The 20,613-nt window shown below is 35.0% G+C and overlaps 4 protein-coding genes and 1 long non-coding RNA gene across 5 annotated transcripts; 3 read left to right on the top strand and 2 right to left on the bottom strand.

Annotated features, from left to right (window-relative positions):
- Positions 1–1,799, top strand: LOC149496500 (uncharacterized; the record flags this gene model as incomplete). Its single annotated transcript, XM_089721538.1, is given in 1 exon segment — positions 1–1,799. A coding segment is annotated over 1 exon segment (1,559 nt), but the record flags the coding sequence as incomplete, so codon positions are not given.
- Positions 1,800–2,447: 648 nt separating this feature from the next.
- On the top strand, positions 2,448–3,530 carry LOC149496499 (uncharacterized). The gene is made up of 2 exons (XR_016320911.1): positions 2,448–2,575; positions 3,060–3,530. It is a non-coding gene; the product is annotated as an uncharacterized LOC149496499 (long non-coding RNA).
- A 246-nt stretch (positions 3,531–3,776) lies between these two features.
- Positions 3,777–5,569, bottom strand: LOC105642691 (protein RADIALIS-like 3). Its single transcript, XM_012227597.4, has 2 exons — positions 4,803–5,569; positions 3,777–4,101 (listed from the first exon to the last, which is right to left on the bottom strand). Exons 1-2 carry the CDS (start codon positions 5,090–5,092, stop codon positions 4,074–4,076), a joined length of 318 nt encoding a protein of 105 aa, XP_012082987.1. The 5' UTR covers positions 5,093–5,569; the 3' UTR covers positions 3,777–4,073.
- Positions 5,570–8,113: 2,544 nt separating this feature from the next.
- IKU1 (VQ motif-containing protein) lies at positions 8,114–10,333 on the top strand. Its single transcript, XM_012227596.4, has one exon. It carries the CDS (start codon positions 8,906–8,908, stop codon positions 9,854–9,856), a length of 951 nt encoding a protein of 316 aa, XP_012082986.1. The 5' UTR covers positions 8,114–8,905; the 3' UTR covers positions 9,857–10,333.
- Positions 10,334–11,417: 1,084 nt separating this feature from the next.
- Positions 11,418–20,481, bottom strand: LOC105642689 (Adaptin family protein). Its single transcript, XM_012227595.4, has 11 exons — positions 19,557–20,481; positions 17,961–18,146; positions 16,759–16,974; positions 16,540–16,650; positions 15,788–15,985; positions 15,567–15,698; positions 14,924–14,980; positions 14,705–14,821; positions 13,973–14,050; positions 13,452–13,595; positions 11,418–12,901 (listed from the first exon to the last, which is right to left on the bottom strand). Exons 1-11 carry the CDS (start codon positions 20,157–20,159, stop codon positions 11,807–11,809), a joined length of 2,937 nt encoding a protein of 978 aa, XP_012082985.1. The 5' UTR covers positions 20,160–20,481; the 3' UTR covers positions 11,418–11,806.
- Between the last annotated feature and the right edge of the window lie 132 nt (positions 20,482–20,613).

Genomic DNA, 20,613 nt, shown 5'->3' with positions numbered 1-20,613 from the left:
AGTTGTCTACCACTCCATTATTCCGAATTAAAAAGTTGAATGAAATACATACATGTGGAGCTGGTACTGGTAGGCTTAATCGTCCTCAAGCCTCAAGGAAATTGGTTGCAACTATTGTCAAGGAAAAGTTAAAGGATTCACCAAATTTCAGACCTAAGGAAATCGCCAATCAAATTCGTCAGGAATTTGGAATTGAATTGAGGTATTCACAGGCATGGCGTGGGATGGAGACTGCTAGAGAGGAGCTTCAGGGTTCATACAAAGAGGCATACAATCAGCTACCTTGGTTATGTGAGAAGATAGTGGAAACAAATCCTGGTAGTGTTGCTACTCTCATCACAAGGGAGGACCAAAGTTTCCATCGGTTGTTTGTTGCCTTGCATGCCTCGATATATGGTTTTCAGAATGGCTGTCGCCCCTTACTTTTTCTCGATTCTGTGACACTGAAATCAAAATATCAGTCGGAACTGTTGACTGCAACAGCATTGGATGGGAATGATGGCATTTTTCCTGTGGCTTTTGCTGTTGTAGATATTGTAAATGATGATAATTGGCATTGGTTTTTGGTACAATTGAAATCTGCACTTTCCTCTTTCCAACCAATAACATTTGTTGGAGACAGACAGATGGGGTTAAGACAGTCTATTGTAACGGTATTCCAGGATTCTTTCCATAGTTTTTGCCTTCATAATCTATCGCAGGAGCTAAAAGATGACCTCAAGGGCCCACATACTGAAGAAGTTGCCAGTGTCATTGTTTCTCATCTTTATGATGCTGCCCAGGCAGCCACACTTGATGGATTCAGAAAGTGCATTGATAGCATTAAAAGCATCTCGCCTGAAGCTTTTGAATGGATTTTGCAAAGTGAACCTGAACATTGGGCAAATTCACTTTTTGAAGGTTCACGGTACCACTATTTCACATCAAGCATTGGTCAATCATTTTATAGTTGGGTAAATAATCTCCCAGTATTACCGGTAGTACAGATTGTTGATACCATTCGCCAAAAGTTGATGGAGTTGATTTACACCCGAAAGGCGGAATCAGATAGGTGGTCTACGAGACTGACTCCATCTATGGAAGATAAATTGCAGAAGGAAATTCTCAAGGCACAGTCACTTCAAGTTTCGGTTCAGGTTGCATTGTCACCTGGCTCCACTTTTGAAGTACATGATTGTTTGGGCGAAATCAATGTTGTTAACATTGATGCATGCAGTTGTAGTTGCAGGACGTGGCAGCTTAATGGTTTCCCGTGTTATCATGCTGTGGTTGTTCTTCAACATTTCAATAGGAACCTGTATGATTACTGCTCCAGATATTATACAACTGAATCTTTCCAATTGACATATTCAGAGCCTATAAATCCAGTTCCAACAACTGATAAGCCCGTATACAAAGAATCCTCTCCGGTCCTGGTACACCCTCCTCCTCTTCGTCGACTAGCTGGCCCACCAAAGCAAAGGAGAATCAGATCAAAAGGAGTGATAAAAAGACCACTACATTGCAGCAAATGCAAAGGAGCAGGCCATAACAGAGCAACATGTCATGTGTACTCATAGAAGCGTAATGTTTCTTAGAACTGTGAATTAATTGTACAGGTCCTTGGGTAGATCGGTATTTTATTGGAGGATAGGGATGGGATAGATGGACAGCTAAGCTGTAGTCCGTCCCTTTTGTTGCAACCGTCAATATCTAGTAGTATTAGTAGGCATGATCTACTCAGTTTTTTTAGGTTTACATGTTTTGTTGTCTTGAGGATATCAGCAACTGTTCATTTATTACATCGTTCTTGTTCGCTAGTTTTTGACATTCCTTTTACTTTTGCACTTGATTTAATTTTCTTCATAATTTTTTCATTTGTTGTTTATTTCTTATCAAGCCCTCATGCTCGTGCTTTGGGGTTTGACTGGTAAATATGTTCTTGACTGCTGAAAATATCTCAGGTTCCTCTAAAGCAGATTATGCAAGATTTAGAGCTAAAGTTTGAATCTTTATCGGTAAAATGCAGTTTGCTGAAATGATATGGGACAGAGTAATTGCAGCCTGTTGCTTGCACATTAATCTCTTCAATATTTTTGCATCTAAATCTTTCGAATCAAATGTCTCATATTGCTTCAATATCTTTGTACAATATGGACGCATACAAATATTTTCGGTGAAAGAGAATTTAATTACTTGTAATAAATAATATTTGAACGCTTTATCGCATTTGCAAACGTGGAATTTACCATCATAATTGAATTGTAAGTACTAATGAGCAAAACTGCAGTACCTAGAACTTCCCTCATCAGATTAGTGGTTGGTACTGAAGGTAGAGGTAGTACAAAGTCAGCTAGTCCAAGTAGAATTTGTTAGTACATATCTGTACTCTGTACTGTTAAAGCCTTTTGCTTTAGTGACATATAAAACTCTGATAAACAACATAACCCCAGTAGTCACTTCCAAGGCCCCGAATATATATGGTCCAAATATTACTTCTAAACCATGTCCATGGAGGAACGGGAAGAGTGGCAATGGCTTTCAGCTCAGTAGAATTTTTATTTTTTATTTTTTTGACAGCATCTCCAATTTAAGGGTAAGTGAATGATATTTGGGATTTAAGGAAGAGGGTAAGAAAGAGACAGACAAAGGCTGGGAACAGGCAGAGCATGGATTGAGCTACTAACAGAAATATCTGTTTTGGCTCTACCCATGCACTGCCTCTTCCCTGGCTTGTGAATCTTCTTTTTCTCTGCTCCCTCACTTTTATTTCCAACATTTTGTTCTCATGCTTTTTTTTAATTATTTATTTTTTATTTTATATATATATTATTATTATTTATTTTAAATAGAAAGGAAGTGTTCATAAAAACTAAAAGGGGTATAAGGCCTTTATCATATACTGTTAACAATGTTTTCTTCTTAAACCCTGTCATCACTTTGTTTATCTTTGGGTCCATACATGCAATATTCTCTGGATATTAAGTGGAAACTGGATTTCTTCCTTTTTCTTTTAATATAACAATGTTTACCTCACTAAATTGGACTAAATATTTGCTGACCCTTTTATACGAGATTAGTACTTTCAGATCGCTTTTGTTGAATTGACAAAACATGAGAGATCAGTTCATGCAGTTCATCTTCTGTATTGGGTCTTGAGATAGTGCTAAGCTGTATGTCATTTTAGTCGAGAAATTCTGTGCCAGGAGGACAGTTAAGACTATCAACAATGAAGTATGAAATGTTGCTGGTTCAACAAATTCTTCTGGAGAATGGAGCAACGTGGTCCGAAAAAAGAATTTTTCGCTCAAGAATTCTTGATATGAAAAAGAACACAAGGTTTCCCAATTAGCAGTCTTAAGTATATGCCTATTTTACCTGTATGGTCTTTTTCTTCCTTGCGAAAATGAAATACTTGTGGATTTTTTTTACCTTGTTACAATTCAAATCATCGATTCAGCCATTGCTCCGTTATGGATCTGTTTCTGGGTAAATGAAACAGAGGTTACATTTATTTTCAAAGAAATTTAATGATTCTTGATTTTCTCTAACTAGATTGTTCGTAAAAGTATTTTGCATTATTGAGCGTGTAGTACACTGGCAAACGACATGTCACTTTAACGGGGCATTTGGTAGTGATTTGTCGTGGTCGTAGAACGGCCGATCCGATCGGTTATATTAATTTGAAAGAGTTGATGTGGAGGCTCACTAAATGTATACAATGATCTAATCTCACCGGACATCAGACGAAAATACACGTCTGTTATAACACCCAAAAGAAAAAAAAAAAAAAAATCTAAAACAAGGAACAGATGGAGCCATTGACAAATTGATGCTCTGTTACAATTCAAAGTTCTCAAAAATAATAAAACGACAACCAAAATAAAAGAGTTTTCCAAGTCCATCTGTTACGTATAGGTTGGGATATTCTGATAACTGGTGACTGGCGCTGCTTTATAGACAAAACTAATAATAAAAACAATAATCCCATCATCATCAATTTATGTGGATGCCTTCCGTTCTTTCCAGGCAAACCTCGGACTGGAACGTCTCTGCTTTCTGATGAACTGCCAATTTTCCATTAGCCTTACCAATCAATTTATTTCCAATTGCACCAGTAATCTGCATTTAAACATACATTAGAAACACTAATTTAGTTCCAAACATCTCCTTCTGCATACACATTAAGATCCATTATGAATATATATCATATATATTTTGAGAGAGGCAAGAAAAATTCATGTCCCAAAATAACACAAAAATCTGGAACTGTAACTTTCGCGAACTTTCTGTATATTTTTAAGAACAAGAATCATTCTTTTTTCCTCAGGAACACTAAACTGTTAGATTTCAATTGTTCAACCTTGACTTTGAAGACATTCCAATGAGCTGAGGGAAACAAAATCACTAGCAGAAGGACAAGAATAGAAATGACATAAAATTTCCTATAACTTCACTCAGCTCTGGCTCTTGATTGAGCAGAATAGCCAAAAACTATTCACTTAGTTGACCCTAGATAGAGTTGAATAAATTATAAATACCAAATAAAAGGAGACACCTTTTAACAGCAAGAATTCAATCAATCAAATTTCACTATGAACAGAAACTTGATTTTTTCCAATATAAATTAATTTTGCAAAATTTTATAAAATTCAACATACCCCGCCAAAATTCCAGTGTTTTAAAATAAAATCTACACTTCAAATTCAGTTTTATGGGGTAGTATGATCTTTGTGAGGGATGAAACATGCAATAACACCCAAATTAAATCAGAAAAGGAAAAGGAAAACAAAAGCTAAAGAATGAAGAAAGTAAAAGCATACTTGTGGTCGTCTTCTGTCCAAAAAACAGATCGAGTAAAGTCAACTTGAACAAAAGCCTGATTTTCTCCAACAAGGGTATGATCAAATTCACCAGACTCTATACACTGCAAATCCTTCAGAAGAATAACATAATGTTTTTGCACATCTTCTGCACTTTTCTTTCCTCCAATCATTGATGCAACCGCTTCCCATCTATCAGGGTCTTGTTCGTCAACCACTGCTAAAGCTAGCTCAAATAGCTTGTTCTCTTCCCAGCTCCACCCATATAACATTTTTTGAAGATCTTCCATTCTTTTCTCACAACAAACTCTTTTTTGAGAAAACTAAAGAAAACCCACTTTGTCATTCACATCATACTATTATAGTATTCATCGAAACGAGTATCAGAAAATTCAGAATCTTTTCTGGTATTTCGTTTGTTTCTTTTGACAAGATTCTAACACCCCTCACTTGTTGGGAGCATGTCAGATATTTGAATCTTGCAGCAAATCTTCTCCTTTTATTTGTTTTTTTAAAGGGAGTTCCTTTGTGTCAGAGACAATTGGCCCTGCTTAGTCTAGATCCAGGCGTAAGCAATGAGAGAGATATATATAAAAAAACTGATAAAAATGGAATAAAATAATACAGTATTTGACAATTTGGTTCAAATCGGGAAACCAATAATCACAAAAAGACAAAATTGAATTCTTTACCAACCATTTCTTGCAAGAAGCAGAATCCCAATTCTTTTCCTAATAGCATTGGATTCCAATTGTTGTTAGATCCGAAACTACAGCCATAATCACATGTAAAAATATCAGAATTCTATTCATCAATGGTGGAATAGAGCCGACAGATTTCATCTGAAGCCAACCACTGAATTTTTTTCACATTTCCAAATTTTCTACCTTGCAAGAAAAGAAAATGACTTTTGTGGATGTAAGTTATCACGCATTACTTGATTTATTATTATTATTATTATTATTATTATTATTATGATTATTATTATTATTTTCAATCAATAATATTTCCAAGAAATTGCAATTCATAACCGGGTCATTTTCATGGACTTTTAAATGTGAGGCAAGACTTTCCTGTAAAATAGTGAAATCAATCGCTCAAATGAGATAAAAGGATATGTTTCTTTAATCTTTAGCTACCAAATTTCCTTTTATTGGACACACCAACGCTGATCCAATTATTTTTTAAATCATCTTTTTTATTTTCTATATATATATGTATTTTATATATGATGGGTATCTTTACCTGTCTCCTTCAATCGGGGCAGTTTTTTGGATTGGACCCATAGGATTACTGCCATTCATCTCTGGACTCGGCTTATAGGCTTTATATATATATATATATATATATATATATATATATATATATATATATATATATTTGATATTTCTGCATCATCATCTTTGATTCTTTGTGTGAGACTGTGAACTCACACATGTATATATTTTTTTCCCCCTTCTTGAATAGATCATGAATTGTGTAACGACTTATTCTTTTTCCTTTCGTAGTTTTCCACAAAGATTGCCATCTTCCCTCTCTCTCTCTCTCTCTTTTTAACAAATGTTAAAAAATTTATGCATTATAATAAAGTTTAAATTGAAGATTTTTTAACATAAATAGAAAATTCAGTACAATAAACGTCTTTATTATTATGAACGCTTTATTCTATCTCCATTTATAAAAAACAAAATCGACATAATAAATATTATATTATGAAAAATTTACTTGGAGAAATAGAAGGAATACACGTAGGAAATCTTAAAAAAAATATGATAACAGACAAAATTTGATCTTAAAAATCTTTAATTTATTAGAAATGGAGATGAGTTTTGATATTCCTAAAAATGGAAGAGAGGAAGTAATAACTATTAAATTCTATAGATACAGAGATCATGATCTGAGCCAAAAGGTTTAGAATGAACCCATATATACCCCGCCGGCAATATGATCCAATAGGTCAGCAATCTCTCTCTCTCTCTCTAAACTTAATTATGTTTGAGATTAGAGACAGCTAATGATAATTAATTAATAATATTATCTTTATGATTTACATTTCCCACTTGCGTGTGGGGAACACAGCTTCTCTTTTCCAGTGTCTTGAATGGCAATTAGCCAATTAGTGTTGTCTCTGCTCTGAGAGCAAATTCGGGAAGTCAGCTGGGCTCTAACAGATCACGATCATAAAATTCAAATGACCATAAATAGATATTTGGTTTAAGTATATATTTAAAAAATAATAATTTTTAGATATGTGTATCTCATCCCTATTTTCCTTACTAAATATTGAAATTAATTTCTCATATTCAACGGCAGAAAAGTTATGCGAATTAAATTGTTCGTACCATAACTCAAAGCAATTGGTTCTCATGCTTATTTCGAGTGGCTTAGGGTTTAGTCATAGATGAGTGTTCTTCTCACATGTCTAAATTGTCAATTGAATCACAAACTTTTCATAAATAAATAGAATTGTGGTTACCCAATCCCCAAGCAACAAAAATTAAATTTGTTTCTAATTAAGCTCATAAATCACAATATAGATTTGAACGTATTGTGATCTAATGATAAGAAACGTGTAATGCAGGACAACAAAAACGTAGTACCAAAAATCAGGTCTAACTTAAACGTGTAGGGCTCAAAATTTCAAAGGATAAGATCGTTCGTGGTGACTACATGAGTTGAAAACTGAACAATATTTGTTTGGGTTTGAATTACTTGAAATTCAATTCAAATAATTATTGATCTTTTCTTAAACATGTAGGAAATTGAATAGTGCTATTGCTAGATTTTTGTTGGATAAATTTAATAAATTAATTTTTTCAATAACAAAACTATACTTATTTTCCAAAAATTAATCAATGTTAAATGAAAAAATTTAATATTAATATGAAAATTTCTTTTAGTATGAAAAAATGAAAATATAAAGATTCATATTAAAAGAAACATATTAAAAAAAAAAAAAAAAAAAACAATATGCAAGACCAAATGTTGAAAGATATAATAAATCCAAAGTTTGGCCCACTTCTTAAGTCTTTTGTTATTTGTTTGGATTCGATTAGGTCGTAATCGGACTGATGGAAGTTTTTAGTTTTGGGCTTGTTGGAGAGAGTCCCAGGCCCATGATTAAGTCTTCTCTGCAAGTCCACTTCCATCTTCGGCGCTGATCCCGTTTCCTTTGACTAATGCTTATCTCTTTGATTTCAACCCAAACAGCCAAAAGCAAAAAGGAAAAAGAAAAACGTAAGCCCATAGTCATCTGCGCACCTCTGGACCCCACACCCCAACTCCACCTACATCATTTCTTCGTTTGTAATTTCAACGTTGACCCATTGCTCACGCTAGCTGGTCTCTCCCTCTCTGTCTTTTGTTTAATGGTTAGGGTTTCATTAACCTCTCTTTCCTTTTCGAGAGGTAACGAGGGAGACTCTAGGGATTCTTCTTGGCGTTTTTAGCTCAATTTTCAAATCAAGCTCATGTAAATTTCTATTCCCTTTCTCTTTGACTGTCTTTATCTTGATTCCTACTTTCTGCGTTTACTCATTTGTTTTCCTCGATAGTGTATGTGAAACTGGGAGTTGATAAATTAGTTGAGGGGTTTGCTTTGGATTATTGGGTTTATGCTTGTTGCATATTTTTTGGTTCATTTACTATCAATTTTGATCAAAGATTCCGTCTTTTGGGTAAGGACTGTGCAGGGATATGTGGGTTCTGTTACATGGTATGCAATAATTTTAGGCTTAGATTTAATATAGTTTGAAGCAGATTTAGGTTTGGATTTTAGGATGAAGTGAAAAAGAAATCGAAGGAGTTTACTGAATATATTGGGTTGCTTTTGCTTTTGTTTTGTGGAGGGATTTAATGATCTGCTAGGTTTTTGGAGCTTAATTTTGGAGTTCTGGTGTTACTTTGAGCTTTTTCTATTGGATTGACTTCGACGATACTTTAATAGAAATTAATACCTGCCTTATTCCTAGAGAGGAGAGATTAAGTGTTAAACTTGAAATTTAAGTTCAGAATTTTTATTGTTGGGGTTTTTGGATGGTCTGACTTTGAGATTCTCTGATAAAATTGGTGTTTTGAATTAAGCTGAAGTTGGTTTTTCTGGTATGGATAACTCAAAAAGTAGGCCGCAGAATGATCATTTGGGTGTGAACAAAATGGGCAAGAATATAAGAAAGAGCCCATTGCACCAACCGAATTTTGCGAACAATGTTAATAGGCAACAACCTCAGCCTCAGGTTTACAACATTAGCAAGAATGAGTTTAGAAACATTGTTCAGCAGCTGACTGGTTCTCCATCTCAAGAACCTTTGCCTAGACCTCCTCATAATCCCCCCAAACCCCAAAGTATGCGGCTGCAGAAGATTAGACCTCCTCCTTTATCTCCAATTAACAGACCCCAGATTCCCCCTCCAGCGCCGGCTCCAGCAGTGGCTCCACCCCCAGTTCCTTTTAACAATGGCTTTGTTAGGCCAGGCCAATATGGACACCCATCTCCAACTATGATGCCACCAATGGCTCCTGGGGAGGCTCCTTGGGCAAATACTGCTGAGTCTCCTATCTCAGCTTACATGCGCTATCTTCAGACTTCAATCATGGATCCTAGTCCGAGAGCAAACCTAACCCAGCCATCGTTACCTCAACCGCCAGCACAAGGTCCAGGGCAAATTCAGCCTCCACCACCATCTTCTGGTTTACTTCCTAATCCACCTATGCCTCCACTACCATCACCCAGATTAAATGGTCCTGTTCCACCTTTACCTAATCTCCCTTCCCCACAAATTAATGGCCCTCCGCTGTTACCCTCACCAACATCCCAGTTCCTTTTACCATCTCCTACAGGTTTCATGAATTTGTTATCTCCGAGGTCGCATTATCCGATGTTTTCTCCAGGGGTTCAGTTTCCTCCACCATTGACACCCAATTTTCCATATTCACCTATGGCTCAGTCGGGGATTTTAGGTCCAGGTCCTCAACCTCCACTGTCACCAGGTCTTGTATTTCCATCACCTACAAGTTTTTTCGCGCTATCAAGTCCAAGATGGAGGAATCAATGATCCAGGTTATAAACTATGTTGTTTCACAGAGTTCTGTGCTTGAACAGGAGCTTGTACCTTTGTCATGGAGGCTTATCTGCAATTCATGGGAACTTGATTTGTGAAATGTTCTGTATACTGCTTGTGTAAGAGGTACTCCAAAAAGTTTGTAAACTCTCTTTCCTTTGAAATTTCCTTGTTCTTTTTTTTTTTTTTTTTTTTTTTTTTTTTTTTTTTGCAGCTTGTTTTTGGATTAGAATCTGTAACAGCTGCAATTTTTAATTTGCTGGAGTTTTGCCGTAGGTGATGTAGTTAAATTGAGACCCAACACAAATGACACCTGCACAAGAACTGTAACATTAAGACAGATAGCAAGAAAGTAGGATTATAGGCTTCAAAATTTAATATGTAGATTATGTCAGTCAAGAATTCTTGTGTATTTGTACTGCTTTTGATTATATCTTAATTAATAAAGTTGTAGTTCAAATTCTTCCCTCACGAATTAATTAATACATTTCCTTTTTCTTCATCATTACGTTTTTTGTGCAATTAAGAGATCATCGCAGTTTATATCGTTTCATGTTTTAATAGTTCAATTGCCAAACTATTTTCTATTTTGGCACTATTTTACTAAAAAAAAAAAATGAAAAATATAATTAACGAACATGAATCAAATGGCTTCTAATCGACCCGGATTGTTGACAGGATATGAATCAAAGATTGAGTCGCACCCAAAAAGAAACAATCAATAAATTAATAGCTCATAAATTGAGTTAATGATCAACACTAGCATGTTCCCACTATTAACTAGAAAATCAAACAGATATTGATCAATTACTCTTATATAATGAAAAAGAAAAAGAAAAAATAAAATAAACTAAGAAAGCATTTGGTTTTTCTCGTTTGATTGGTGGGAATCCTGGCCTCGTTGAGGGCGATCAGGTGGACTTACTTTTAACTTTAGTATTTAATTACATGAGTGCCCTTGGATTGGAACAATGAATAAAATTCAATTGATAACTTATTTACATACATACACAAAAAGTAGGGATGTAGTTTGGCGAAGTGGCCAACTAAAATTCAATTCCATTTTCTATCAAACTCTTTTTGTGATTACCATTATCGTTTATACCTAGTTATTATTATTATTATTATTATTATTATTTAGATTATGTTTTGAAATGCCATAATGAAAAGATCTAATGTAATGTAATCAAACCATTTTGATTGGTTATAAATATTTTTTTAACAATGTAAAGTAATTGTTTTTATTTAATCCTTAAAAAAATATATTAAGAAATATGGTAAATCAGAATAGCACTAGTAATAGTTTAAAATATATAAAATATTGTTTCCTTTTTCTAATTAATGACTATTATGAATTTCATAATTTTCAATTTATTTGTACCGTTAAAAGTTATCAGTATTTTTTAATTTGAAAAACCCAAGCACTCAATAAAACAATCAAAGACATTCATAATTCAGGAGAAAAAAAAAAAAAAAAACAGAAACTCAAAAACAGGCTTTTTCCAAAAACAAAATTGAAATCTGTGCTATTATGTTAATGAGAAAAGATCATAAATGCAAATAAAACAAGAAAAATATTAATTGGATAATTATAACAACACGTGACTCCTATGTCATTAGGGCGGCAATACCCATTTGCTTGCGACAAGCTCCGACACCCAGGGAAAGAACAGCTAACGAAAACTCAAAAAGAAACTTCGCAAGGGAATATCCCATGTACATCAACCTTGGGTCCTCTTAAACTATCAACTCTCAGATGTGCATCAACAAATACAATCTATGCCTGATTTTGGCATCACAAAAGGAAGCTTCTGTGAACTTGACGGTTCTACTTGGCAAGCCCCATCATTAAGAACCTGCACAACATAGCCTGCAACCTCTCTGCGCGGAAATCATATAGCAATCAGTCTAAAATCAACTGAATTTTACTCTCTATGTCCAATTTCAGCCTAGCAAATCTTTAAACAAGTTGGGATTTTGACTTGACGGGGTCACGCCCAACTGCCTCACCAGTGCATCCTTTTCCAATGAATCTTTAAGATTTGGTCCTTTACCGAATTGTGTGGGGTTTGTAGCTGTTGCGGTGCTACTCTGAGCAGCATTCCCTAGTCCAGACAACAAATTATCATGACTCTTATTAGATGATAAAGTAAACGTGAAACCACCACTTGGTCCACTTGCAGACGTGTCTGTATACAGTTGCATGAAATCAGGCGCACTAGTGGAGCCAACGATGCCAGGATTAGCACTGGAACTAAGTTTAGTTGGATCAAGCAGCCCTTCTAATTGTTTAAATGGGTCAACTGATGAAGCCCCAGTGCTAACAACATTTGGTTCGCCTAGGTCAAGCAAGTCTGGAGGAGGTTGAACTGGAATTGTCTTCTCTACTGCTACATCAGTGGTTGATGAAACCACTGACTTCGAAACATGGCTGCTTCCCTTGGCAACCTTATGGCCAGTTGAAGGTGGCTTTCTCTCGGTTTTTGATGAACCTCCAAACAGTGATGCAGCAAGCTTCTGCTTTTCTGGAGAGATTTCAATTTGTGCCTTCTTTGAATCATAAGAGGTTTCACGTGCTTTAGAATTTACATTGCTTCCCCCATCAGGATGAGTCACCCCATTCACTGTCTTCTGAGAACTAGAATTTGACGTAGGTGTTGCAGGAGAGGAGTAATTTGGCCTACCCCATTTCTTTTGCACTCCATCAAGTCGGAGCTTGACTTCCGATGATCCTGTATCGGATGAAGATGGCAATGTTGCCGTCTGCTGGGCCTCCCTGTAATAAGTGGGCTCAGGAACTGGAACAAGTTCTGTTGAGGATGCAAGCGATGCTGGAGGTGTCCTAGATGGCACAGAAGGCTTTGGAAGTTCATAAGCCTCAAACCTAAGACCATGAGTTGATGCTTCATGTTGATCTTGATTCCTGAAACTGTTGATATTTAACATTCCAGAACGTTCACTCTCTGGAATATAGGGCTGAGCCCCTTTTTCTATCGCTTGTTGAACATAACCGTTAAGAAAAGAGAGGTTTTTATCAATCTGCAAACAGAAATTAAGACCGACGAGCAATGTCAGGTTGCTAGTGAATGGCAATATCAGAGATCCAAGAGAAATCAATCAAACAGTAATAAAATCCACAGCTCAGATAACTGAGAACTCAAAGACCATGGTAAAATTGGAAACAAAAATTGAAAAGAATAAAATGATGGTTCCAAGCTTGCTGTATGCCTATAGTAGCATTTCTCTCTTTCTTTTTTTCTTTTTTTTTTTTTTTAATTAAAAAATTGTCCCAAGTAATGGAATGCAAAGGACCAGTACATTAGAAAATCGTAATATCCCTCCCAAATTTATTTATTTATTTCAAGGAACCATCCAAGGAGAAAAAATGAGGATAACAAGCCAAAGAATAAGATCACAAGAATTAGCAAGGATAACAATAAATTTAGGAAATGCATGTGGCACCTGAGACCGCATAAAAATGAAAGCAAAAGGATGATAAAAAGCATGCATATTAAAATTTAAAATATTTGACAAGCCTATTAATTTATAAAAGTTAGATAAATTCATAAAAACAAATATTTAACTTGACCTCGATATCTTCACAGCTTGCATCTGGTGGCATAATACATTCAACGGCATGAGCATCCAAGCCAATAACTGCTTGAAGTTCATATGCACGCTGCTGCAAGTCTGTTGAGTGGGATGCTGATAATTCCTCAATCAGAGATTGACACTGCAAAGTATGAAGTAAAATTTACAAGAGTATAGACCTGATAAAGGACAGCTCGTTCTTAACTGACTTTTCTACCACCAGTAGTTCCTACTGCTGAATATGGATATTCCCACTACTGAGAGTCCATGCCCATGGTCTGGACATGAATAAGATATAAGATGTGAAGTATGTCAGTCTTAAATATAATCAGAACATGCAAAGGGTAAGATTTATCAGGATATTAACTTGAAGGAACATGATTTAAAACTATATTTTAATTCTACATTACCAAGGGTGTCCCAGTTTTAGATGATAAGACATAAAGGACATACCAGCCGACTCCAAAAATCAAACAGGATAAAAAGAAAAAATTAACTCTCTGAGGCTTAAGAGCGTACCTCAGGTAAAATTTCCACTTGCCTTTCAGCTGCTATTTCAAATGCATATAGTTTCATAAGTGCTGTCACTGCATATGCCTTTTAAAGGGACAAAAAAGGAAAAAAAAAGGGGGTAAAGAATCAAATACTCATTTAACAATAAGAGAGATTTAATACCATAAAGATTTCAAGTTTATCAATTCTCAGCACGTTACATTCTTTACCAGAAGTGATTAACCACTAATATAAACGTAATTGAAAAATAAACAGCACACAGAAAAATAAATATAAAATCCCTTCTTTGCATACATGCATGCATGTGTGTGTGCTCACACAGACCCAACACAAAAACTTATTCTAAAAAAACGTTTAGAAGAATAAGATTTTCAACAACACAGAAACCAGAGTCTGCAGCTTTCCAGTATTTAGCATCAAGTGCAACTCCAGTAAGCCTTGTCCCCATAATAAGCATTTGGAGTAATAGTGACAGCTCTACTTTACAGTGATATTGACAATTTAATTGCATGAAAGACATCTTTACTTATGGAGCTTTCTCTTGGTAAAGTAATAAAATAAGACTTAAAGAAAAAAAAATTAACAAGAGAATCCACAAAAACATACAGTAATTCACCAAGTATGCAGAAGCACCAAAGAAAAACAACCAAAAACATAAAGGAATAAATCTAGCATCAAATATACAAGACCATTTCTTATCTCCAGGGCACTAAGCAACATTAGAAATTAGAGGGATACCTTAACAGTCTCATCATTTGAATATGCATCTGCTACATCACATAACTTCCCAGCAACATATGAGGCAGAAAACTTTTCATCAGCAGTTCCATATTCCCCCAAGACCCAACAAATGACCTGCAATTAAGAATCCAATAATTAACAAGCAGATCACTTAATGTGCACACAGAAACCAAATTCTAAAAGCCATACTATAAACCTTATTTGAATGGGACATACCTGAAGAAATAGAGATGGAAGCTTTGGCTCTCCGATAATCTGCAAATATGACTCCACCTGAAAAACAGGAAAGAAAAGTTCCCAATTAGAATAGGAAAAGAATAATAAAAGTTGAACTGTATTACTATAAGACCTCAGCTATTGGTGTATAAATAGAAGTTAAAAGGTGCATCTTCTTCTTCTTCTTCCTCTTCTTCTTCTTCTTCTTTTTTTTTTTTTTTTTTTTTTTTTTTTTTTTTTTTTTTTTTTTTTTTTTCCTCTTTTGGTGTTTGGTCAGTATACCTATTCTCACACTAAGGCTGGGGGGTGGTATTTAAGTAAAGTCCTTCCGCAGCAGCTGCCCCAGGATTTGAATTCTCATTTCAAGAGTCATTCAATTCAAATAGCATTGAAATTATGAACAAACAAGAGACCTTTAGAACCTCTTTATATTATTACTACCAACCAAATTAACAAATGCTACTTATATTACCACCTTTAAGAGTAGCCAGATCCCATTTTGAAATGATATGCATCCCAAAACCATCTAATCTTACCAATTAGATTTTTCTTTTTTCATGTCTCTTTATCATGTTCCATTTCCCATCCACATAAATAAACAAGCACAAATTGACAATCAAGTGTAAATACAAGAGTAACGTACAGCAGATGATCTCAACTGATTATCTGCAGTATCATCATCCTCCCCAAATCCCTCAGCAATTAAGCGCATCAAGTTATGAGCCACTTTACTTTTCACCAGATCTCCCGCATGCTCAAATACTCTATTCATGGTCTGTGGAATTAACATGTCAAAGTACAAAAAATGCTCAGATTAGCCAAAAAAAAAACATGCAATGATAGAGAAGGCAACATCGTGTATACCTGGATAAACCAGTGGTTGCTAGGTGCAAATTGCTCTGCAAGTTCTACACATCGAGATGCTATCTCAGTCTTGTAATGATTATCATTGATATTGATCATATAGTCAATCATGCGATCAACAATCACTTCCACATTGGAGGACTTTGTCATCTTATACAGCAGTTCAAAGGTTTTTCGCTTCAGAGTATCATCTGGATCCTGTGTCATGTACCGGTATTACAAAGGACTGCTTCACGAATGAAATGACTCGTGCAATTAATTTGCAAGCTAAAAGTAAAATCAACAAAGTAACTACACTCTGAAAAATTATGCCTGCAAATAAATGCTTCTAATACCTATCCTAACCCATATAAATGCATGATAACTGACTCACGACACTGAGCCAACTAAATTTATCTTACAATATAAACTAACTTTGTATTCTATGTTTGCTTGACATCAACTAACTTTATAAGTTCTTAGAACTTTAGTAAAACTAACAAGACTTCTTTAGTTTTGATTACTCGTACTTTATTTTTATAGTATTATTGAATATCTTGTGATCAACTTTTGCATATTAGCTATACTTCAATTTTTATTCAAAATAAAAAGAAACTAAATTTTCAACAATTTTAATAGATACGTAATAGTCATATTTAATATTTAAATTTGAAAAAACATGCAAATATAAAAGTATAAAAAAGTTCAAGGAACATGCTAAAAATGCCAGTTAAACAAAATAAGTGATTTCACAAGCACGTCAAAGTACTCACCTCTAAGCAGTCTATCACAGCCAATTGGTGTTGCTCAGCAATCTCTGGACTTAATTTTATCAACCGACCAAGGGCATCAATGCCCATATATCTTAAATTATGACTGTCACTCTGCCAAAAAAGATAACATTGTATCATGTGAGCTGGAGCAAAATAACCAAACAAATGCCCCAACAATCTATTCACTCTAAAGAAATGCATAAGCTACAGAAGACAAACCTTCAAGAATCTAGCTATTACATCAGCAGCAGCTTCTAGTAGCTTAGGATTCGGATATATTGAAGAAACACAGCATATGCACTCATAAAGTACAGCATTTCCTATATTACTTGATGAATCACACTTCCTAAATATCTCGCCCACAACTGTATACATGTGTTCACTCGCTTGCTTGTCACCACTTCCTAGCAATGCCAAGATTTTCAGCAACTTGATCTGCCAAGTACACCATATTTAAATTATCCATATATGAAAAAATTAAATAAATAATTAAATGCATGAGAAGACAAAGTAAGAAGAAGAAAAACACATCGGGAAAGTAGGTGAACATCTTTCCTCACAGTGAATATTGCTTATTCTAAAGCCATGTAAGCCTTCAGATCAAAGGAGAATTAAAGACATCATTTGCTATCAGAACAAAACCGACTAAAACAACCAAGCAGTTGCGTAGGTTAGTGGTGGATATGTATTAATAATCCTTGATATAATTCAAATATGCAGACCAATTAAAGCAGAAATGGAAAAAAATTCAGAACCATAGAAAGGAAAACCATCAGAATTGGAAAACCAGTGCTGCCACCATATCATTCTTAACACCTACCTGCTCCCCCCAATACCCGAACAGTTAAATCTCTAGCTTGCAACACCATCAAGAACCACAAGGACACAATCCATAAGCATGGTGATGGAATGGCACATTGATAGTGACAGCAATAAGTTGGTGATAACAATATTGGATGGTGAAGGGGCAGTACCAGTGGTACAATACCCCAGGGATGGTGACAACATTGGTGATAGCAGTAAGTAGGAGGCAGCCTGGCAATATGGAGATAATAGTAGAGCTGAGGTGGTGGTAATGGTAGTTATGGAGGTGGAAATTGAAGACCACATTAATGGTTTCTAGTATTTATATTTCTGTTTCTTAGAACAGTTCCAAAAAAAGTATCAAGCAAGAAAGAAAAACGAGACATGCATCAAACACTTGATATTGTCTTTTTCTTTTTTTTTTCCCCAAAATATAAAGCAAAGAAGGAACCTATAGAAAATGCTGTTTTGATCTATAACCAGATTTCATAGTCCATGTGATAAGATAACTAATGCATAATCATCCAATCTGCGGTGACAACAAACTCATGATTAACACCATAGTTCAGCCACATGCAGCAAGAAAGTTGAATGAGAACAAACACAATGCAAAATACCTGTATAAATGGAGCTGGCATCTGATGATAATCGTAACTCTTTGGCAATCTACGCTCAGCTACTTGTTTGAGAATGCTAACAAAGCTGATGACCAAATCTTTATAAGAATTAACATCTGTAGTTATAAGATCAAAAAGAGGACAAAGTGTTGCACCCATGACTCCCGGGTCATTATCACAAAGTCTCTGCAACGAAGGAAGCCACGTTACAGTCATCGTACTGAATATTCAAGGGAAATATAAGAAGTAAAACAAGAGACTAGAAATTGACTGGAAAAAGTAATAAGCAAAAATGGAAAAGAAACTATTTAAAAGGTTGCCTTTAAATTCTTTTCACTATCATATTCTTCCAAAGATCTTAAAAGTTCCAGGCTCAATTTGTTTGTAATTAGCTCAAGTGAGATATTTATTCCTTTTCTTATATTATTCACAAAAATAGAAAAACTAATGGAACTTCAATAATTAGCAAATGCAAATTAAATTTGAGATATATAGAGTTCAAAATATTGTCGTAGTTGTCTTTGATTAGTATTAAGCTTATAATTTCTTTTACAAGCAAATATTTCAAGATAAAATGTTGAGGATGCTCCTTTTGAACTAACCAGAATAATTTTCTAACGAATAATTGTCAGAAATATCAGGCACAAGGCAGAGCAGTGGAGGCCATGTTGCAGGGGATGGGGGCAACATTTTATGGGTTTTATTTTTCTTCTTTCAAGTCATACTTCCACCGTTTGTCTGAACAAAATATGTATAAACTAAAAGAAAAAGAATTAAATATACAATCTCACATAAATGCCCCTCCCTGAACCTAACTCCATCCTAGAATCCCATATTAGTATTAGCTCTTACAATCTCTAAAGATATACTTAAACATCATATGCAATTCTAAGATATGATTGGACTTGAGTATCCATTTCTCACATTATGTTCGGAACCAATAATGAACTCATTTATAGTTTCACATTTTCAGTTTTGTAGAATTTACTGAAGGAGGCGATAAAACTCATTTACAAAATATCAATATAATTCTTCGTACAAATGATTTCTATAGTGAACTCATTACATAGCTTTTGATATAAATCTCTGCCGAATTCATTTCAATTGTAAATGAATTTTATTAAAAAAATTTCATTTGTAAATGAATTTTCATGTTTGAATCAACAATAGAATTATTCTCAATATGTAGCTTTACTAGATTATATCAATTAGCTTTTTTTTCAAGTTAAGATTTCTTGCAAATTCTACCAATTTTAGTAGAATCTGATACAAACATTACCAATTCCATAAAATTGAAAATGTGTAATTCTAAATGAATTTTCATTCATCATCAATATGGAAATTTGGATTTGTAAATGAATTCAATAAAATTTTATGGAATTCATTCAAATCAAATAAGCTCTTAGAAATGAAATTAATAGCTCATTCATTTGGTTCCAAACATGCCCTTACGCTCAGATTTAGCTTACCGAGATATAGTACAAGTACTACATGTGACTTTACTACAATCAAAATTATCGATAATTGGCGAAAAGCAAACTTCACAACACAGAAAGTGACCAAAAATTCCAAATGCCGGGAAGTACAAAACCTAACCTTGCGAAAATTGGAGACGAGATGAGAAACGGATGATGGAGACTTCTGATAAAAGCGATGAAGAGCCATAATCGCCTTCTTTCTAACAGCCTCCTTCGAGTGACCCAACAACTCCACCACTTGCGGCAACACAGCAGGAATTGTCTCCTCATTAATCAACTTACAAACAGCATTTAACGCAGCACAAACAACCAGATAATTATCCGATTTCAAGTCCTTCTGTATTGTATTCACTATCAAGATAATCAAATCGTGATCCTCATTAAGAAACAGAGTAACGGCAAGATATCCAGTTCGCTTGAGGAGCAAATTATCATCATGAGTCATCTTGACAGCGTGGATGTAGCCAAAAGAAGCATCGTGGCCCAGCATCTCGACATAAACGAGGCGTATGATGTATTCCTTCATCTTCCGCTTGGGGATATCGGGCTCAACGATGCGTCGTTTTAGAGTTTCGATCTCGCCAAGAACAATTCGGTCCTCTTCAGCCTTGGATCGAGCCTCGCCAATCGATTTGACGAGATCGAGAAACTCTTTCGATTGGCCAAAGCCGCCTTGGGATCCCATAGCGAGCTCCCTGCCAATCGTCTTTAGTTGCTCCATTGAATTGGATTTGGTTGATTGGTGAAAATGGAAGAGAGTCTAGGGTTTTTGGTTTGGAATTTGGAGCATTAGTGAAATGATAAGGACCAGAACGAGTGTGATGATAGATCTGAGAATTGAAAACGGTTTTCTGCGAGACAGATGAACGATACGAAGCATACCAGAGAAAGGGACAAAAAACCAGTGTTAGGTGGAAATAATATATAACTCACGGCACTTTGAAAGAGGCAATCCGGTGTCGGAGAAGAAGAGCTTAGAGTTAAGCTACCGTTCACCAAAATAGAATCTTGAGCCAATAAGATGGACCAATTTCACATTTGAGGATGATTGAAAAATAAAATTCGGAAAAATAATTATTACGTTATGGACTTTGGGTTGTTCGATTTAGCTGTTTTACGTGACTATCATATATTTTGAAAAATGTAAAATGAGTATTAAAATATAATTATATTTG

This window comes from Jatropha curcas, chromosome 5, assembly GCF_041381405.1.
Source record: "Jatropha curcas cultivar XTBG-Jc1 chromosome 5, XTBG_Jcur_1.0, whole genome shotgun sequence".
NCBI lineage: Eukaryota > Viridiplantae > Streptophyta > Magnoliopsida > Malpighiales > Euphorbiaceae > Jatropha > Jatropha curcas.
The sequence above is the reverse complement of the archived record's forward strand: the minus strand, read 5'-3'. Positions and strand labels throughout refer to the sequence as shown.

What these genes read in the sequence shown, in the direction of transcription:
- IKU1 (XM_012227596.4), top strand. Translation starts at nt 8,906, where the DNA reads ATGGATAACTCAAAAAGTAGGCCGCAGAATGATCATTTGGGTGTGAAC.
- LOC105642691 (XM_012227597.4), bottom strand. Translation starts at nt 5,092, where the DNA reads ATGGAAGATCTTCAAAAAATGTTATATGGGTGGAGCTGGGAAGAGAAC. An exon ending in TGGACAGAAGACGACCACAA is followed by an intron (nt 4,102 to 4,802) that starts GTATGCTTTTAC and finishes GTTTAAATGCAG; the next exon opens with ATTACTGGTGCAATTGGAAA.
- LOC105642689 (XM_012227595.4), bottom strand. Translation starts at nt 20,159, where the DNA reads ATGGAGCAACTAAAGACGATTGGCAGGGAGCTCGCTATGGGATCCCAA. An exon ending in GCAACCACTGGTTTATCCAG is followed by an intron (nt 15,699 to 15,787) that starts GTATACACGATG and finishes TTAATTCCACAG; the next exon opens with ACCATGAATAGAGTATTTGA. An exon ending in CAAATGATGAGACTGTTAAG is followed by an intron (nt 14,051 to 14,704) that starts GTATCCCTCTAA and finishes TCCCTTTAAAAG; the next exon opens with GCATATGCAGTGACAGCACT.